General features: G+C 33.8%; 2 protein-coding genes across 2 annotated transcripts; one reads left to right on the top strand and one right to left on the bottom strand.

The window, feature by feature from the left end:
• Window positions 1–1,004: 1,004 nt before the first annotated feature.
• On the top strand, window positions 1,005–1,598 carry LOC132737765 (uncharacterized). Its single transcript, XM_060725107.1, has one exon. It carries the CDS (start codon window positions 1,005–1,007, stop codon window positions 1,596–1,598), a length of 594 nt encoding a protein of 197 aa, XP_060581090.1.
• A 4,665-nt stretch (window positions 1,599–6,263) lies between these two features.
• On the bottom strand, window positions 6,264–16,022 carry LOC132737764 (uncharacterized). Its single transcript, XM_060725105.1, has 2 exons — window positions 15,592–16,022; window positions 6,264–6,614 (listed from the first exon to the last, which is right to left on the bottom strand). The coding sequence occupies exons 1-2, from the start codon at window positions 15,676–15,678 to the stop codon at window positions 6,264–6,266; spliced, it is 438 nt and encodes a 145-aa protein (XP_060581088.1). The 5' UTR covers window positions 15,679–16,022.
• Between the last annotated feature and the right edge of the window lie 288 nt (window positions 16,023–16,310).

The raw sequence follows: 16,310 nt of genomic DNA, 5'->3' as shown, positions 1-16,310 counted from the left end.
TGAAAATTAATGGAAACTGTCAGTGAATTCAGATAGTCGCCGAATGGGATAAGAGTAAACAACAATTGACAAATGCTGGTACAAATATCTAATCATGTCTCGGCCTCCTGTTTAACATTGTAGGTTAACTTACCCTTGAGGACATAATATTTTTAATTATTTATTTATTTTTATTTCTTTATTTTTTTTCACATGTATTAAAATGAACGATAAAAGACTGTAAAAATAAAATATCTAAATTGCAATTTCAAATGCATTCCCGTTTTCTTTCCTTAAACTATTTTGCAAATAACATGAAAAAAAACATGTAAAAAAGCCTTCTAATTCGGAAACCTTTCTAATCCGGAAACCTTTCTAATCCGAACTTTTCTTCTGGTCTGGACGAGTTCAGATTAGACAGGTTCCACTGTACATATGATTTAGCAGCACCACAAGAAAACCAACAAAGTGCTTGTGTGATTAGCATGGATCCAGACAAGCTTGGCTATCCATGCAGTCACATCAAGATCCATGAAGTAAAAATGCTTTCAGATGTTAAAAATGTTACACAAGCTTTAGGCAGACAGTATGGATTCTTATGAGACTGTGCAGATGTGAAGGACTCATCTGGATCCATGCTTCAAGTGCTCCGGAAACAGGGACGTGCTTATTATTCTCATTCGTTTTCATTGTTAATTTCTAGCGAGGTTTCAAAGCCATTACGGCGTTTGCCGTATAAAGAGCTGAATTTGATTTGAAAAATGTTCAAAATACCAAAATAGCTTGTTAAAACAATCCTCAGTGGAAGAAAACATCAATAATCCAAACCAGGAAATGGATGTTGCTTCGGCGGCAGCCATATTGTTCAATATTGATAACTTTCCTTAGAGTTACTGACTCAATCCCGGACTATTCAAGGACTTTTACCAGACGGAGCAAATTCCCGTCGTTTTCATGACCGGGAGTCGCAATTTTGAAAATCACTGACTTTTCCTGTTTTCCCGGTAGCGTGGGAACCCCGCTCTATGCATGAACTGGCACCATTGAAGGAAGACCTCATGTGCCCCTCTGTGCATGAACTGGCACCAGTAAAGGAAGACCTCATGTGCCCCTCTGTGCATGAACTGGCACCAGTGAAGGAAGACCTCATGTGCCCCTCTGTGCATGAACTGGCACCAGTGAAGGAAGACCTCAGGTGCCCCTCTATGCATGAACTGGCACCAGTGAAGGAAGACCTCAGGTGCCCCTCTGTGCATGAACTGGCACCAGTGAAGGAAAACCTCATGTGCCCCTCTGTGCATGAACTGGCACCAGTGAAGGAAGACCTCATGTGCCCCTCTGTGCATGAACTGGCACCATTGAAGGAAGACCTCATGTGCCCCTCTGTGCATGAACTGGCACCAGTGAAGGAAGACCTCATGTGCCCCTCTATGCATGAACTGGCACCAGTGAAGGAAGACCTCAGGTGCCCCTCTGTGCATGAACTGGCACCAGTGAAGGAAGACCTCAGGTGCCCCTCTGTGCATGAACTGGCACCATTGAAGGAAGACCTCATGTGCCCCTCTGTGCATGAACTGGCACCATTGAAGGAAGACCTCATGTGCCCTCTCTGTGCATGAACTGGCACCAGTGAAGGAAGACCTCATGTGCCCTTCTGTGCATGAACTGGCACCAGTGAAGGAAGACCTCAGGTGCCCCTCTATGCATGAACTGGCACCAGTGAAGGAAGACCTCAGGTGCCCCTCTATGCATGAACTGGCACCAGTGAAGGAAGACCTCATGTGCCCCTCTGTGCATGAACTGGCACCAGTGAAGGAAGACCTCAGGTGCCCCTCTATGCATGAACTGGCACCAGTGAAGGAAGACCTCATGTGCCCCTCTGTGCATGAACTGGCACCAGTGAAGGAAGACCTCAGGTGCCCCTCTATGCATGAACTGGCACCATTGAAGGAAGACCTCATGTGCCCCTCTGTGCATGAACTGGCACCAGTGAAGGAAGACCTCATGTGCCCCTCTGTGCATGAACTGGCACCAGTGAAGGAAGACCTCAGGTGCCCCTCTATGCATGAACTGGCACCAGTGAAGGAAGACCTCAGGTGCAAATATGTTCATATTGCAAACTAGTGTAAGAAATATGGTCCTTTGTATTATTTTCATCATTTTTCTTTAATACTCAAAATATCACATAAATTACTTATCTAATATGGAAGAGTAATAAGTATAATATATACTCTCTAGTTATAAACTCTCTAATTATGTACTAACTAATAAATGAACATGTCTTATTTGTTAACACTTTTTGACACATTCCATAAATCATTCACAAATTTCGTTGCGAAATTTTTTAAGAAAACCAAAAAAAAAATTAAGAAAAAAAACAAGATACAACAATCTGTTTGTAATACTTTTTAAATCACTTAAAAATAAGGTTTTTATATCAATTAGAGCACAATATTTATAATCACCTGCTTATAAACTTGTGGGGGTAAGAAAACCAGCATGGAGCTTTTCTATCAGATTTAAAACCTATTTTAAGGGTGAAATAAAATATTTAAAAGATTTAACGTATCATGATTCAAGCTTGCATGATTGGAATATTAATTAAGATATATAAAAAACTTTGGTGCTGTTTTATAATCACCGTTTATGAATATTTCTACAATACAAAATGATACTCCAGTGATGGAAATGATGTTGGTGCATAAAGTTTAAAAAGAAATTCCCATACAAGATGAATTATCAACATAAGTTGATTTTTGGCACAACGATTATTTTGCCTTTGAACTGAGGGCTTGCAGATCTGGGCTATGTTTTATAGAACATCCTCAGCATATTATCCTAAGTCCAATGACGTAAGACCGACTTTAGGACTAACTTAAGACATTATTTAAATTCATTGTCCTGACTAAAGTTAAGAAACATGAAGGTCCACAGTTTATCTACCAATATGTCGATGTCCATCAGCAATGCTTATTTGGAAAGTGCAGGAGTCATAACATGACAGTCATATGTTAGGATGTTAAGACCTTCTAGGACCTGATATCAGACTTAGGATTTTCTATGAAACAGACCCCTGCTGAGCCTCACTGTATGATATCCGAGTATCATGACACCACTTCTGGTTACAACAAGACCATTAGTTAGTTATATGCTGAAAGTTAATTAGCTTATTCTAAATCAACTTTTCTAATTTAAAATAAACCAATCTTAATATTATTATATCTTGCCTCTTATAATATACCTGGATAAACATGTTTATCAACTTCTAACGTTTATTACCACTTAAAATAACCTTCAAAGATTATTAATAATCTAAAGATTGAATATTCTACAGTTATCTTACAAATGCTAGGCACATTTAAAGAAAAGCCAAGATTTTGCTATCTATTCACAACTTAAGTAGTTGACTTTTACCAAGTGCCATAAAGTTTGAAATCTTAGTCAACAATGTTTAATCTAAGTACTCCACCCTTTTAATATATATAATAAAATATTTAACAAAATTACAGAGCCAAATGCAAAGGATTCTCAATATTTTAATGACATTTCAGGGGGCATTATTATTTTGTTAGTTTTGAGTATAACAATTCAGGGGTTGTTATTATAATTTTGTTTGAAAATTATGTAATATCATTAAGAAAGGATGAAGCAAAAGTTCCCCTTTCAATATAGAATGAGGGCACAAAATGTTATTTTCCTGCCCTTAAAGTTAAAGATGAGGGCAATTTTTCCCAAACTTAGTCACAATAATTTTTTTCCATATAAGTACAAGATGAGGGCATATTTGCCCACAATTTTGAATAAAATAGAGAAAATAAGAATCTATAAAGAAAGCCCAAAACGGCAAAATTGAAAATGTTGGAGGCTTGGTTTGATTGAGCCTGTTCATGGACGTTTCTGTCAAGTCAAAACTACCGTCCACGCCCCCTAAGCACCGGCTTAAGCAGAATTCAACATTTAAACCTGAAATGTTAAAATTTTGGATTTAGAAACATCCCAAGATGTGTTCATATGGTGGTTATCATGGAACCTTCAATGTGACACTTCCATGCCATTCCATCAAAATCAACGTAATCACAATAATTTTTTGTCCTTCAAGTAAAGGATCAGGGCTCATTAGTTATCTGTTTTTTCTAGTAGTAATGAATTTCCCAAAATATAAGTACTTGGTTCGTTCTGCCAACAGGTATATATATGCATGTGCACATATTTTAAAGATGGCAGTAACAGTCACTTTGCTCACGGGTGTTCTTAATTGATCTTGTTTGATTGATGTAATCACGCTGTTCACATTTTTTATATGGCAATACTTTAAAAAAAACCAAGCTGCGAAAAATTTAAGTGATGAAATATGTTTTTTAAAAACTTGGTGTGATCTAATTTACTTTTTATTAAGTAACTCTTGATCTTTCACACTTCTATTAATGCTTGAAGTATCATACTGTGAAAGAAATTGTAAAAATGTAAATTTTTTATACAGTTTCATGGAAGCAAGAAATAATTGCCATGTTACAAATAACTATGACATCCATGGTGTCTGATTTTCTCACGGCAAGTTAATTATGATAATAAAGATTCATCATACATTACAGTCTTCCTACTAAAATTACATATGGTATGAAATTACAATTTTCATGGTTACTTTAACATGATTTTTAAAGAAAATATGGGTCCCTGGTACCAAACAACACATTAAAACACCATTACCTGCAGCAAAAATATCAAAACTGCAAAATGTTTGAAACATCCTCTCAAAAGAATGTACAATATTAATATAGGCTATAAGAATTAATGTTAGTGCCTGCCTATAATTCTTAACAGAAGGTGAAGATATAACATAAAACTTACAGAATATCACATCTTTATAAAATACTTGTGATAAATTGATACAAGTTTACACCAAGATAACAACTTAATAGGGGTTCGGATTACATCGACATATTAATCGGTCATATTGCATACCTGAATACCTTATACATTCTACAAATGGGTGTTTCAAAAATGAAAACAACCAACAGGTGTGTAATGTTTCCTTATTTCAACTTCCAAATGTCATACAAACAAAGTTATATTTTTCATTTTTTATTTTATTCAAGGAAAAACAAAAGAAATCTGGCAGATATGACCAGTAAAATAATCCCGAATCATGTATTATTTGACTGAAAGTTGACAGATCTTTACCATGCATCAGTTAATCATACAAACATTAGACAAACATCACATCCTATTGCCTACATAACACAAGATAAGTTACCATGAAAACTGTTTCAATATGAGATTATTTTCTGTCATCTTTTTATCATTTTTGGTAAATGGTCATGTATTATAATTTATGCTGATTCAGCATATTAAATTTTTAACTCATTCAGAGCTGACCAGTATATCTGGTCACCAAAGTGGTCAACACACACAACTGTCTAATCAGAAAACTCTTTCTGGATATGGAAAATACAAATTTCAATAAAAAAATTACTTTGTCACAAAAATAAATACATGAAAAAAGATTAAACCATCCATCTTCCTTTGCAAAATATATCTTTTGTTTTGTTTTTTAAAATAAATTTTCTGTAGACTTATAGAACATTTGTCAGTACTAAAATAGAAATGGCAACAAGTCACAAACTGGCTGTATTCCAGTATTCAATCTTAATATGATAAATCAAGAAACAGTTTTTTAACTTGTTAGTTACAATACTGTAATACTATTAACTGTACAAAATTTCACAGTTTTGCAAAATACTACACATCAGCATTCTCATAAATATCCTTAAATTAAAGGGAGGCAATTCAGTTATGACCATCTGTATTTGAATCAAAAGAGTGACCTTTCTTTACCAACTAGAAAAATAGTTTGACATTGAATGTTTTAAAAGAGAAACATTTATATATATCACATCATAAAATCATTCTTTTACTATTTTCTTTGATAAGGACAGAGTACTCAAATATTTTTGAAAACTTTAAAATGAAAGTATTTTTTATAAAATTTAATTGTGTCATTATTAGTTACCATGTCTCTCTCAATATAGTCATGCAATATTGTTACTATACTTATTACTCAAAATTCCACAAAATGCATTCATAAATATAAATCATGTCACTGTCCTGAAACAGTAGTGTATGCCCATGATCAAAACAAATTTGTATGAAAGATTCTGTAATTGCACAGGCTGCTCTCATTTTGCACAATTCTATGGTAACATTTACAGGAACAGGCCCAGACCCTTTTTAAATTTTTACAAATCAATGCCCTGTTGGGAATATATTTCTTCTCTCAAACTGTGTTACATTGAACAAGAATATTTAAAAAGACACCAAACAATACTAGAAAATGCAATATGCATGGCAGTAGAGGTCCTCTGAAACTGGCAATATAGATTAGATTGGAAAACCTCACATTTGCTGAATTCCTGATAACATCTATTTAACAACATGGGAGATAACTTATTCAAATAATTACTTACAGTTGTAGGTTGTGATGTGTAGCTGCCATATGCAGCTGGATCTGGCTGGCTACTGGGAGCGTACATGTTGTGTCCAGGCCACGACAGTTGAGGTGCTGGGTTTGAGTTTGTAGAAAGAACAGTTGGGGACATCACACAAGGGGACTGTGTATTATATTGAAGCTTATTCTGCTGAAATAGAATAAAACAATGCCAGTAAATATACTAAATTTGATGACTCATTTCACGTTATTTCATCCATAAAGGCAAGGGTGGTTGATACTCTTAGCAATTAGCACAATGGTTTACTTTATAAAGGATACCATTTAACACATCAACACTTCTAGTGCTGCTTCATTCAAATAGGGCACTGCTGACATATCAACAAATATGGCACCGTTGACACATTAACAAATACTGCATCATTGACACATTCAAACTATCTTATAGTGCTGCGTCATTGAAACAGGGCACAACTTACACATTAACACTAATTTATACTGCTGTTTCATTGAAATATGGCATTGCTGACATGTAAACCCAAACTTACAAACTATAAATGCAGTTTCATAGAAATAGGGCACTGCTGACATGTCAACTTATAATTGAAATAGGGCACCAATTACACATCAACACTAACTTAGACTATTAGTGCAGCTTCGTTGCAATAGGGCACCACTGACACATCAACACTAACTTAAAACTATAAGTGCTGTTTCATTGAAATAAGGCACTGCTGACACATCAATTTATAGTCTGGTCAGGCTGGATAATGCAGTACTGATCTTGTGTTAGTACTAGTTGCTTTGGTATAGTCACTCAACAACAGCATTCTAAGAGTTAAAGAAATTTTAAATGTTACATAGTGGTAAATAAATAATACTTAGTCTACTTCCTGTTTTCTACAAGGAATGTTCAAGATAAAATATAATTGCTCCCTAGATAGATACAGTGGTTAAAAGTTTTTGTTTGTTTGTTTTATGTTGCACTAAGACAGAAGTCCCTAGAGGTCATGTGGTGTCTTTTTTAGCTTTACTGACAGGTCCCCCTCTGTGTATTATTTAAGACACAATCAGGCACCCGGGTATTAACCACTGATGTTCCATACAAGTTAGCTGGCTAGTTTACTGATATGAGTATTGCCACTGATGTTCCATACAAGTTAGCTGGCTAGTTTACTGATATGAGTATTACCACGGATGTTCCATACAAGTTAGCTGGCCAGTTTACTGATATGAGTATTAACCACTGATGTTCCATAGAAGTTAGCTGGCTAGTTTATTAATATGAGTATTAATCACTGATGTGCCATACAAGTTAGCCGGCTAGTTTATTGATATGAGTATTACCACTGATGTTCCATACAAGTTAGCTGGCTTAGTTTATTGATATGAGTATTACCACTGATGTTCCATACAAGTTAGCTGGCTTAGTTTATTGATATGAGTATTACCACTGATGTTCCATACAAGTTAGCTGGCTTAGTTTACTGATATGAGTATTACCACTGATGTTCCATACAAGTTAGCTGGCTTAGTTTATTGATATGAGTATTACCACTGATGTTCCATACAAGTTAGCTGGCTTAGTTTATTGATATGAGTATTACCACTGATGTTCCATACAAGTTAGCTGGCTTAGTTTATTGATATGAGTATTACCACTGATGTTCCATACAAGTTAGCTGGCTTAGTTTACTGATATGAGTATTACCACTGATGTTCCATACAAGTTAGCTGGCTTAGTTTACTGATATGAGTATTAACTACTGAAGTTCCATACAAGTTAGCCCGCCAGTTTACTAATATGAGTATTACCACTGATGTTCCATACAAGTTAGGTGGCTAGTTTACTGATATGAGTATTAACCACTGATGTTCCATACAAGTTCCATACAAGTTAGCTGGCTAGTTTACTGATATGAGTATTAACCACTGATGTTCCATACAAGTTAGCTGGCTAGTTTATTGATATGAGTATAACCACTGATATTTCATACAAGTTAGCTGGCTAGTTTACTCGTATGAAAGTGGCAATAACCTTAACCAATCGGGCAAGGATGCACCATGTGGTCAGATGTCAGATTCGGTCAGATGTAGCAGTAGCAGATGCCTGTAAGCTCAACACATGGTACACATTTGATTGTATTAAGGCTTGATAGACATGTCACATGATACTGTGATTTTCTCATCCACTTTATATATGAAAATGTTTGACCAATGGTTATTTATAATTTAAAACAAAAGTCTAAACTTATTTGTCATTCAAAATTCCCTATTTTTTGATGCCTTATTGTCAAGTGTGCTGTCTTTCAAAAATAAAAATTTTGAGAAAAAGTTTCTATCTAAAGCAGTGACATCTTTTCTTGCAACTGCAATGACATTTTACCAAATCATTTTACTACATAAACCCTTGAAAAGCTAAAAGCATTACTTATTTATGTGTTTGCCACCCTGTACAAGGTCAGACTATACAGTTTGATCATTTCTTTACTGTGCTGTATAATTGAAACACATGAATACCCTGACAACAAGATTAATGCATTATTAAAACTCAGCATGAAAAGTACAGCTTAAATATTGAAAAACACATACATGTATAACAAATGTAACAATAATTATGACAAAATTACCTACTTTCCACAATTACAACTCACAATTTCTTTTGCTAAATATTTATCACAACAGTTAATGTTGAATATACTTCTCCACATAAGAAAAAGACATTTTCACAAAGATAAAAATTTTCCCAAAAGTAAACAAGTTGTAGAATGCATGTCATTATGTCCCGAAAATACTGGAATTTAATCTTGAAATATATAGACACCTTTAGTTGAAAACTGTGAAACGTCTACCTTACTGTCATTGTTTTTGCACTAAGAAATAAAGGAACCCAAATCCAGGGGTTACTTTGGATTGAAGTTAAAAGCCACTACCAAAAAATCCTCGGTTTCTAGCCGTTATTGAAGCAAATATTATATGAAATGTAAAATATTTATGTTGCTAAACAACTTGTTTAAGACCATCCCTTGACTTCAAGCCATTCTTAAATTTTTACTTTAGTTTAAAAGTTGACAAATAATTACCAGTATTTATTATAATACATAAGGGCTTAAATTATGCAATGCATCACAAATTTAAACAGAATCAAAATTTCTTGGGAAGTTATTTCAAGTTGCTAACATAGCTTAGTTGCTAAGGAATTTTTGTTGTTGCAAATTTTGTGCTGAGTGGACATATTATGTGCTTGTTAGCAAGATATAATTAATACATTGTCAAATGTTCTTCTCAGTGAGATTTTACAGTCGATTCCACTCATAACGAACTCACTTATAACAAATTATCGTTAATAATGAACTAAATCTGACATCCTCGACCGATTCCTTCTTTATTTTATATTAAATCTCATTGCTTTATACAACATTCGCTTAAAACAAATTTTTGGCTATAGCGAACCATTTCTTCAAGTCCCAAACGGCTTAAAACATGTAAATTTCCACGGTTAAAACAAACTGTTATAATTGAAATATCGGGATGCTCTTGATTTAGATCAGTACATGAATACCGCTATCCGATAATTATTCAATTGAGTGATTGCACAGGTAGGAATAAAGATTTTGATAAAATATTCTCACAACATTATTTCCTACTTGTTACGGAAAATTTATATTTGGCACCCTCAGTTGATAAATTGCTGTAAATACCCGATAATTACCAAATAACCAATTTTTTGTTTGCAATAACAAACAAATAGTAAAAGAATACAAATGGTAAGCACTTTATAGACTAGTAATACATGTCTAAATATATGTACCCGCATTAAATTACAGCTGCCGTACAATACCGGTAACCAGTGACAGGTTTTTCATGACAAATATACCCACCCAAACAAGTCAGCAAATTGTTGCTGCTTCGCTTTTAACAAACTTCGGATATAACAAAAGATATTTAAATGTCCCTAGAGTTCTTATAAGCGGAGTCAACTGTAACTATAAATTTTGATATATTCTTCTAAGTGGTATATAATCCAAATATTGCAATGATAGGTGTTCTATTCATTGTGACAATAATCTCCTTAGTGAGATATATTTCAGAGAATTATAACCAATATATTTTGACAGCTTTCTTAAATGATTTAATCCATATATTGTGCATGATAAGTGAGAAATGATCATTAAAATGTGACAGTATTCTCTCAGTAAGATAAAACCCATATAAAGCAATAAATATTATATTGTTAGAATTTTTTTTTTCAATTTAGACATTACATTTATTGTCACAATGTTTCTTTAAGTGAGATATAAATCTGATAACTGTAAATGATAAAAAATTGAAGTGAAATATAATGCATAAACTTTGCTAATAATCTTTTAAGGAAGATAATTATGATCTGTTACTTTCAAAACATTCTAATGTATGTATGCTTTACATAAATTACAACAAACAGTTTGGTCTTTTTTATGGAGAAAGGTAGGTTTTTTTTATGTAAAGCTCAACAAAATATTTGTTTGGCCTTTTCTGAAGAAGAAAAGGATATGTTTTTTTTTGTGTATAAAAATCAATGTGTTAAGATTTACAAGCACCTTGGTATCTTATCAATTATACTTTTAATTCATTGGAAATTGAGGAATTTATTTACAAAGATAAAATTTGATAAAGTACCCCTATTAACTTCTCAATTTTTGCACTTGGGGATTTAAAAGTTATTATTTTTGATATCCAAATATTCAGTACAGTATCAATAACAAGCATAAACACTGTCAGTATTTGTTGATATAAAGTTTGCACTTTAAAAGCAATACTGAATATTGGGCTTAATATTTATTTTTAAATTTTCATTACACACTGCTCCCTCAACAGAAGAGGAGAAAATCTTGGTGCATTTACTTAATATAGCCAGGTGTTGTAAAACTGTACAGAGTGTTACTTTAGGCATTGACTCTTCATACAAACATAGCAGATGCCCTATGGTGACTTTCCAGCTTTACTGGAGGTGGAGGACTTCATGTGCCCCTTTGAATGTGCAACTGAGTAGAACCACAGACCTCTTATTAATTTGCTTAATAGCTTCCTCATATGAAACAATCGAAAGTCTATGGGGGGGATTCAAACTCTATGCTGTGAGGGCCAAGTTGTTCGAAGACCACAACCTTAATCACCCACTGACACCCTTACCAGTCTACAAGTACTACATATTGATATTTATATACATATAGTATTTTGAAAAAAATTTGGCAGAAAAGTTATAAAACAGGAAATTTTGCTCTAGGTGAATAAAGGCAATGGCAAGTAAGTGGACAACCTAAGGTATCTATCTACATACCAAATATTAAAGGCATCAATCAATAAATAAAGATTATATAACAAGCATCATTAAGTATTGTAAAGGGAGATAATTCAAGCAAGTTCTTATAGTTCTTTTTTAATACACATTTTATCAAATTTAGTCATGTCTCAGTGTATGGTACACTTTACCAACTTTGCTGTATAACTTACCATTCATTACCTGTTTAGTAACCTGAACTACATCATCCTGCATGATGTCTGAATCTGCTGTGTGAGATAAATGACCATAAGTCATAACTTCATAGATTAATTGTCATGGAGTTATTCCTCCTTGGAACAACTTTTGTATAACAAATCTGATGCTCTCTCTCCCCCATTGAGCTTATTTCAGGTCAGGTTATAAATTACTATGTGATATGCTCTTTAATCTCCAGACAGGAGTGTGATGGATTGACCAACAGAATATCTGGAAGGACAGATGGACAGACAAAGCAGGATCTTTATGCATTCCATGTGTAAAATAACTTTGGATTAAGATTTTTTGCCCATCAACCCAGAAATACATAGGTTCAAGCACTATTTGTGCCATTGCCATGTTTGGTCATATGCCACCTGAGTACCAGTTTAAGTTCAGAGCACATACCTGATGTATGCATAAAGCCAGTAGTTTATGCACATGAATAAGTATGTCAGTAAAATGCTGAATAGTTTATGCTCTTGAATCAGTATGTCTGTAAAACCACATATGTAAGCTCTAGCTGGGTAGTTTATGCACATAAATCAGAATGTCAGTAAAACCACATATCTTAACTCTAGCTGGGAAGTTTATGCACATGAATCAGAATGTCAGTAAAACCACATATCTTAACTCTAGCTGGGAAGTTTATGCACATGAATCAGAATGTCAGTAAAACCACATATCTTAACTCTAGCTGGGTAGTTTATGCACATAAATCAGAATGTCAGTAAAACCACATATCTAAACTCTAGCTGGGTAGTTTATGCACATGAATCAGTATGTCAGTAAAACCACATATCTAAACTCTAGCTGGGTAGTTTATGCACATAAATCAGAATGTCAGTAAAACCACATATCTAAACTCTAGCTGGGTAGTTTATGCACATGAATCAGTAGGTCAGTAAAACCACATATCTAAACTCTAGCTGGGTAGTTTATGCACATAAATCAGTAGGTCAGTAAAACCACATATCTAAACTCTAGCTGGGTAGTTTATGCACATAAATCAGAATGTCAGTAAAACCACATATCTAAACTCTAGCTGGGTAGTTTATGCACATGAATCAGAAGTCAGTAAAACCACATATCTAAACTCTAGCTGGGTAGTTTATGCACATAAATCAGTAGTCAGTAAAACCACATATCTAAACTCTAGCTGGGTAGTTTATGCACATGAATCAGTAGGTCAGTAAAACCACATATCTAAACTCTAGCTGGGTAGTTTATGCACATGAATCAGTAATGTCAGTAAAACCACATATCTAAACTCTAGCTGGGTAGTTTATGCACATGAATCAGTAGGTCAGTAAAACCACATATCTAAACTCTAGCTGGTAGTTTATGCACATGAAATCAGTGTCAGTAAAACCACATATCTAAACTCTAGCTGGGTAGTTTATGCACATGAATCAGTAGGTCAGTAAAACCACATATCTAAACTCTAGCTGGGTAGTTTATGCACATGAATCAGTAGGTCAGTAAAACCACATATCTAAACTCTAGCTGGGTAGTTTATGCACATGAATCAGTAGGTCAGTAAAACCACATATCTAAACTCTAGCTGGGTAGTTTATGCACATGAATCAGTATGTCAGTAAAACCACATATCTTAACTCTAGCTGGGTAGTTTATGCACATGAATTAGTATGGTCAGTAAAACCACATATCTTAACTCTAGCTGGGTAGTTTATGCACATGAATTAGTAGGTCAGTAAAACCACATATCTAAACTCTAGCTGGGTAGTTTATGCACATGAATCAGTAGGTCAGTAAAACCACATATCTAAACTCTAACTGGGTAGTTTATGCACATGAATCAGTAGGTCAGTAAAACCACATATCTAAACTCTAGCTGGGTAGTTTATGCACATGAATCAGTAGGTCAGTAAAACCACATATCTAAACTCTAACTGGGTAGTTTATGCACATGAATCAGTAGGTCAGTAAAACCATAAATCCGAGCTAGGTAGACCCACACATCCCTCATCTGCAGGACAGTAAAGCTACATATCAAATGGCTAGCTAGGTAGCTCATGCACATGAATCCATAATGATTCAGTCATGGAGCTAAACCACTCAGCCATGAAGTGTGTTATATCCATATGGGTTTCTGGTGGCAGTCAAATAAATGATTCACCAACATCACACGCAAAACCACCAGCAGGTAACTATTACCTGAGGCACTATCATTCTATTCCTATCTCAACAGAAACATCATACAGGCATTATATAAATAATATGTTTTATGAATTCAATCACCTAGTGACTCAGAGTCATTCTGATGGCTTTTAACTATAAGTACAAAAAGGTCAAAAGTTAAAAAAAAGTTTGAATCAGATTTTAAAATTAAAAGAAATAACTCACCTTTTTATTTAACTTTTATTCAAAATCCTGAATCAAAATAAAAAGGCAAATGAATTCAGTTTCCACGGTAACAAAACATCAAATTTCTGTATTTTCACAATAATACAGTAATAGCTGGTTAAGTCTCATGAAAAGACAGTAAAGATGCAATTAATACTATAATGATGACTGAACCAAACTAAAACATACAAAACTTGAATATGGTGTAAGTTTTCATTCAGGGTTGAACAAAATCTGGACTAAAGGTTTGAAACTGGAGGGTAAAGTCGTGCTAGTGTTTAAATGGTATTTTAATAGTATAACAACTCTTTTTGTAAATAGTTTTACAATATGCTTTTTATGTGTATTCAGTTAAATATTACTACACTGCCTTTTGACTGCCTATATAATGTGGGACTTATAATGTGGGACTTTCAACTACCAGCTGCAGCAATTATGGCTCTTAGTGTAAATTTTTCAATTAACCTTTAGCCTGTTTGCAGCAACAGATTCGACCCATGCTACCAGTGCACCCTGACATCAGTCACATCTCTGCCTCTGCACTGTCTCCTATTCAACAGTACTAATTTTGAAATATTCTCTAAAAAATGATAAATAGTTTTGTCCAGGTTGAAAGACAAACATATCCATTTTAGATACTAAGTACGGTATGGATTAATAACTCTGTTAATCCAAAAATACAAGAATTACTGACATTTTACACATCAGCTGGATTAAGCTCCCTTGCATGTACAGTTGGGACTTGCACCCATGGTAGTGAGGTTTAAAGTGGATAGGTGTACAATACCAACTTGTTCCATTAGTATTTCAAATATTGATAAAAACAATAAAATTTTTATCATTTGGATTTTCTTATAAAATGCTGCTTGAAAAATTAATGTTGATAAAGTTAGTGATTTAGTAGACCATTTATCTAATGAGTAACATCTTGTTCTAGAACATTTATAATATATGCAATAACATATATCAGAAACTTGCCAACAACTTTCATGTATTATTCTTTTGTGGTTTGTTGTAATATCTAATACTAAATACTGTCAACGTTATTATCTATTTTATTACAGACCTTCCATTATAGACCAATTCATTTTAAATTTTTTTACTGACCTTACCACTCAGCCATGAGGGGGTCCACCACCTCCATGTTTCAGAGCAAAAATCTTTTTTTAATTATCCATCACCCCCCTTATAACAGTTACAGATAACATGGTAATCAGATAATTAGATGATTATTTAAGATTAATTTGAAAAACAGCAATGAATATAACTGAAAAAACCTTACCAGATAGTAATCTATATAATTTGTATTCAAACTGCAAGTATCACTGTGATATGTTGTTGGCATAAAAGGTTCAGCATTTATATTCATATCCAGTCACAAAACTCCACAAATTTCCTACACTTTACACACAATGTCTGTAATTCTTAGATATAAATCTCATGCCATTATTTTCCTATAGAAATTCCATAAAATCCAGTACTCATAATTATATACTTCTTCGCACAGAGAAATAAAAAATGACAAGAACAGCACTTATATCAAACTAAACACAACCCAAACACCAAAATTTTCTGCAGAAAATCTGAACCTCGTGTGGAAAAAAATCGAGATTTATATTGCTCGATGGATTAATTTTTTTTATGCAAGATAATCATTCGCTGGATCTTGTTTATAATACAACATTAAAGTAATTCCGCACACTCAAGTAAGCAAAAATTTGGAGATGAGAGAGAAGCTTATTTTCAGATGTAGACAGGGAGCTACAGGGGCGTATCTTGATGGTAATCTCAAGATATAGCAAGTTTAATTACTACATTTACCCTCTAAGAAGACAGTAATTATATTGTAGCAAGTAATTTATATATATATTATTTCTCTGAAAATCAAAAGGGAATTTACTATTGAAATTTGTAGTTACAAAAAAAAATCAAAGAATATCATTATGTGAACATGTATTATGTTTCAGAAATTAAATTCTTACCCTAATAGCCTTCCAAATT

The sequence above is a fragment of the Ruditapes philippinarum genome, unplaced genomic scaffold (assembly GCF_026571515.1).
Source record: "Ruditapes philippinarum isolate M1 unplaced genomic scaffold, ASM2657151v2 ctg24_1_1_1_1, whole genome shotgun sequence".
NCBI lineage: Eukaryota > Metazoa > Mollusca > Bivalvia > Venerida > Veneridae > Ruditapes > Ruditapes philippinarum.
The sequence above is the reverse complement of the archived record's forward strand: the minus strand, read 5'-3'. Positions and strand labels throughout refer to the sequence as shown.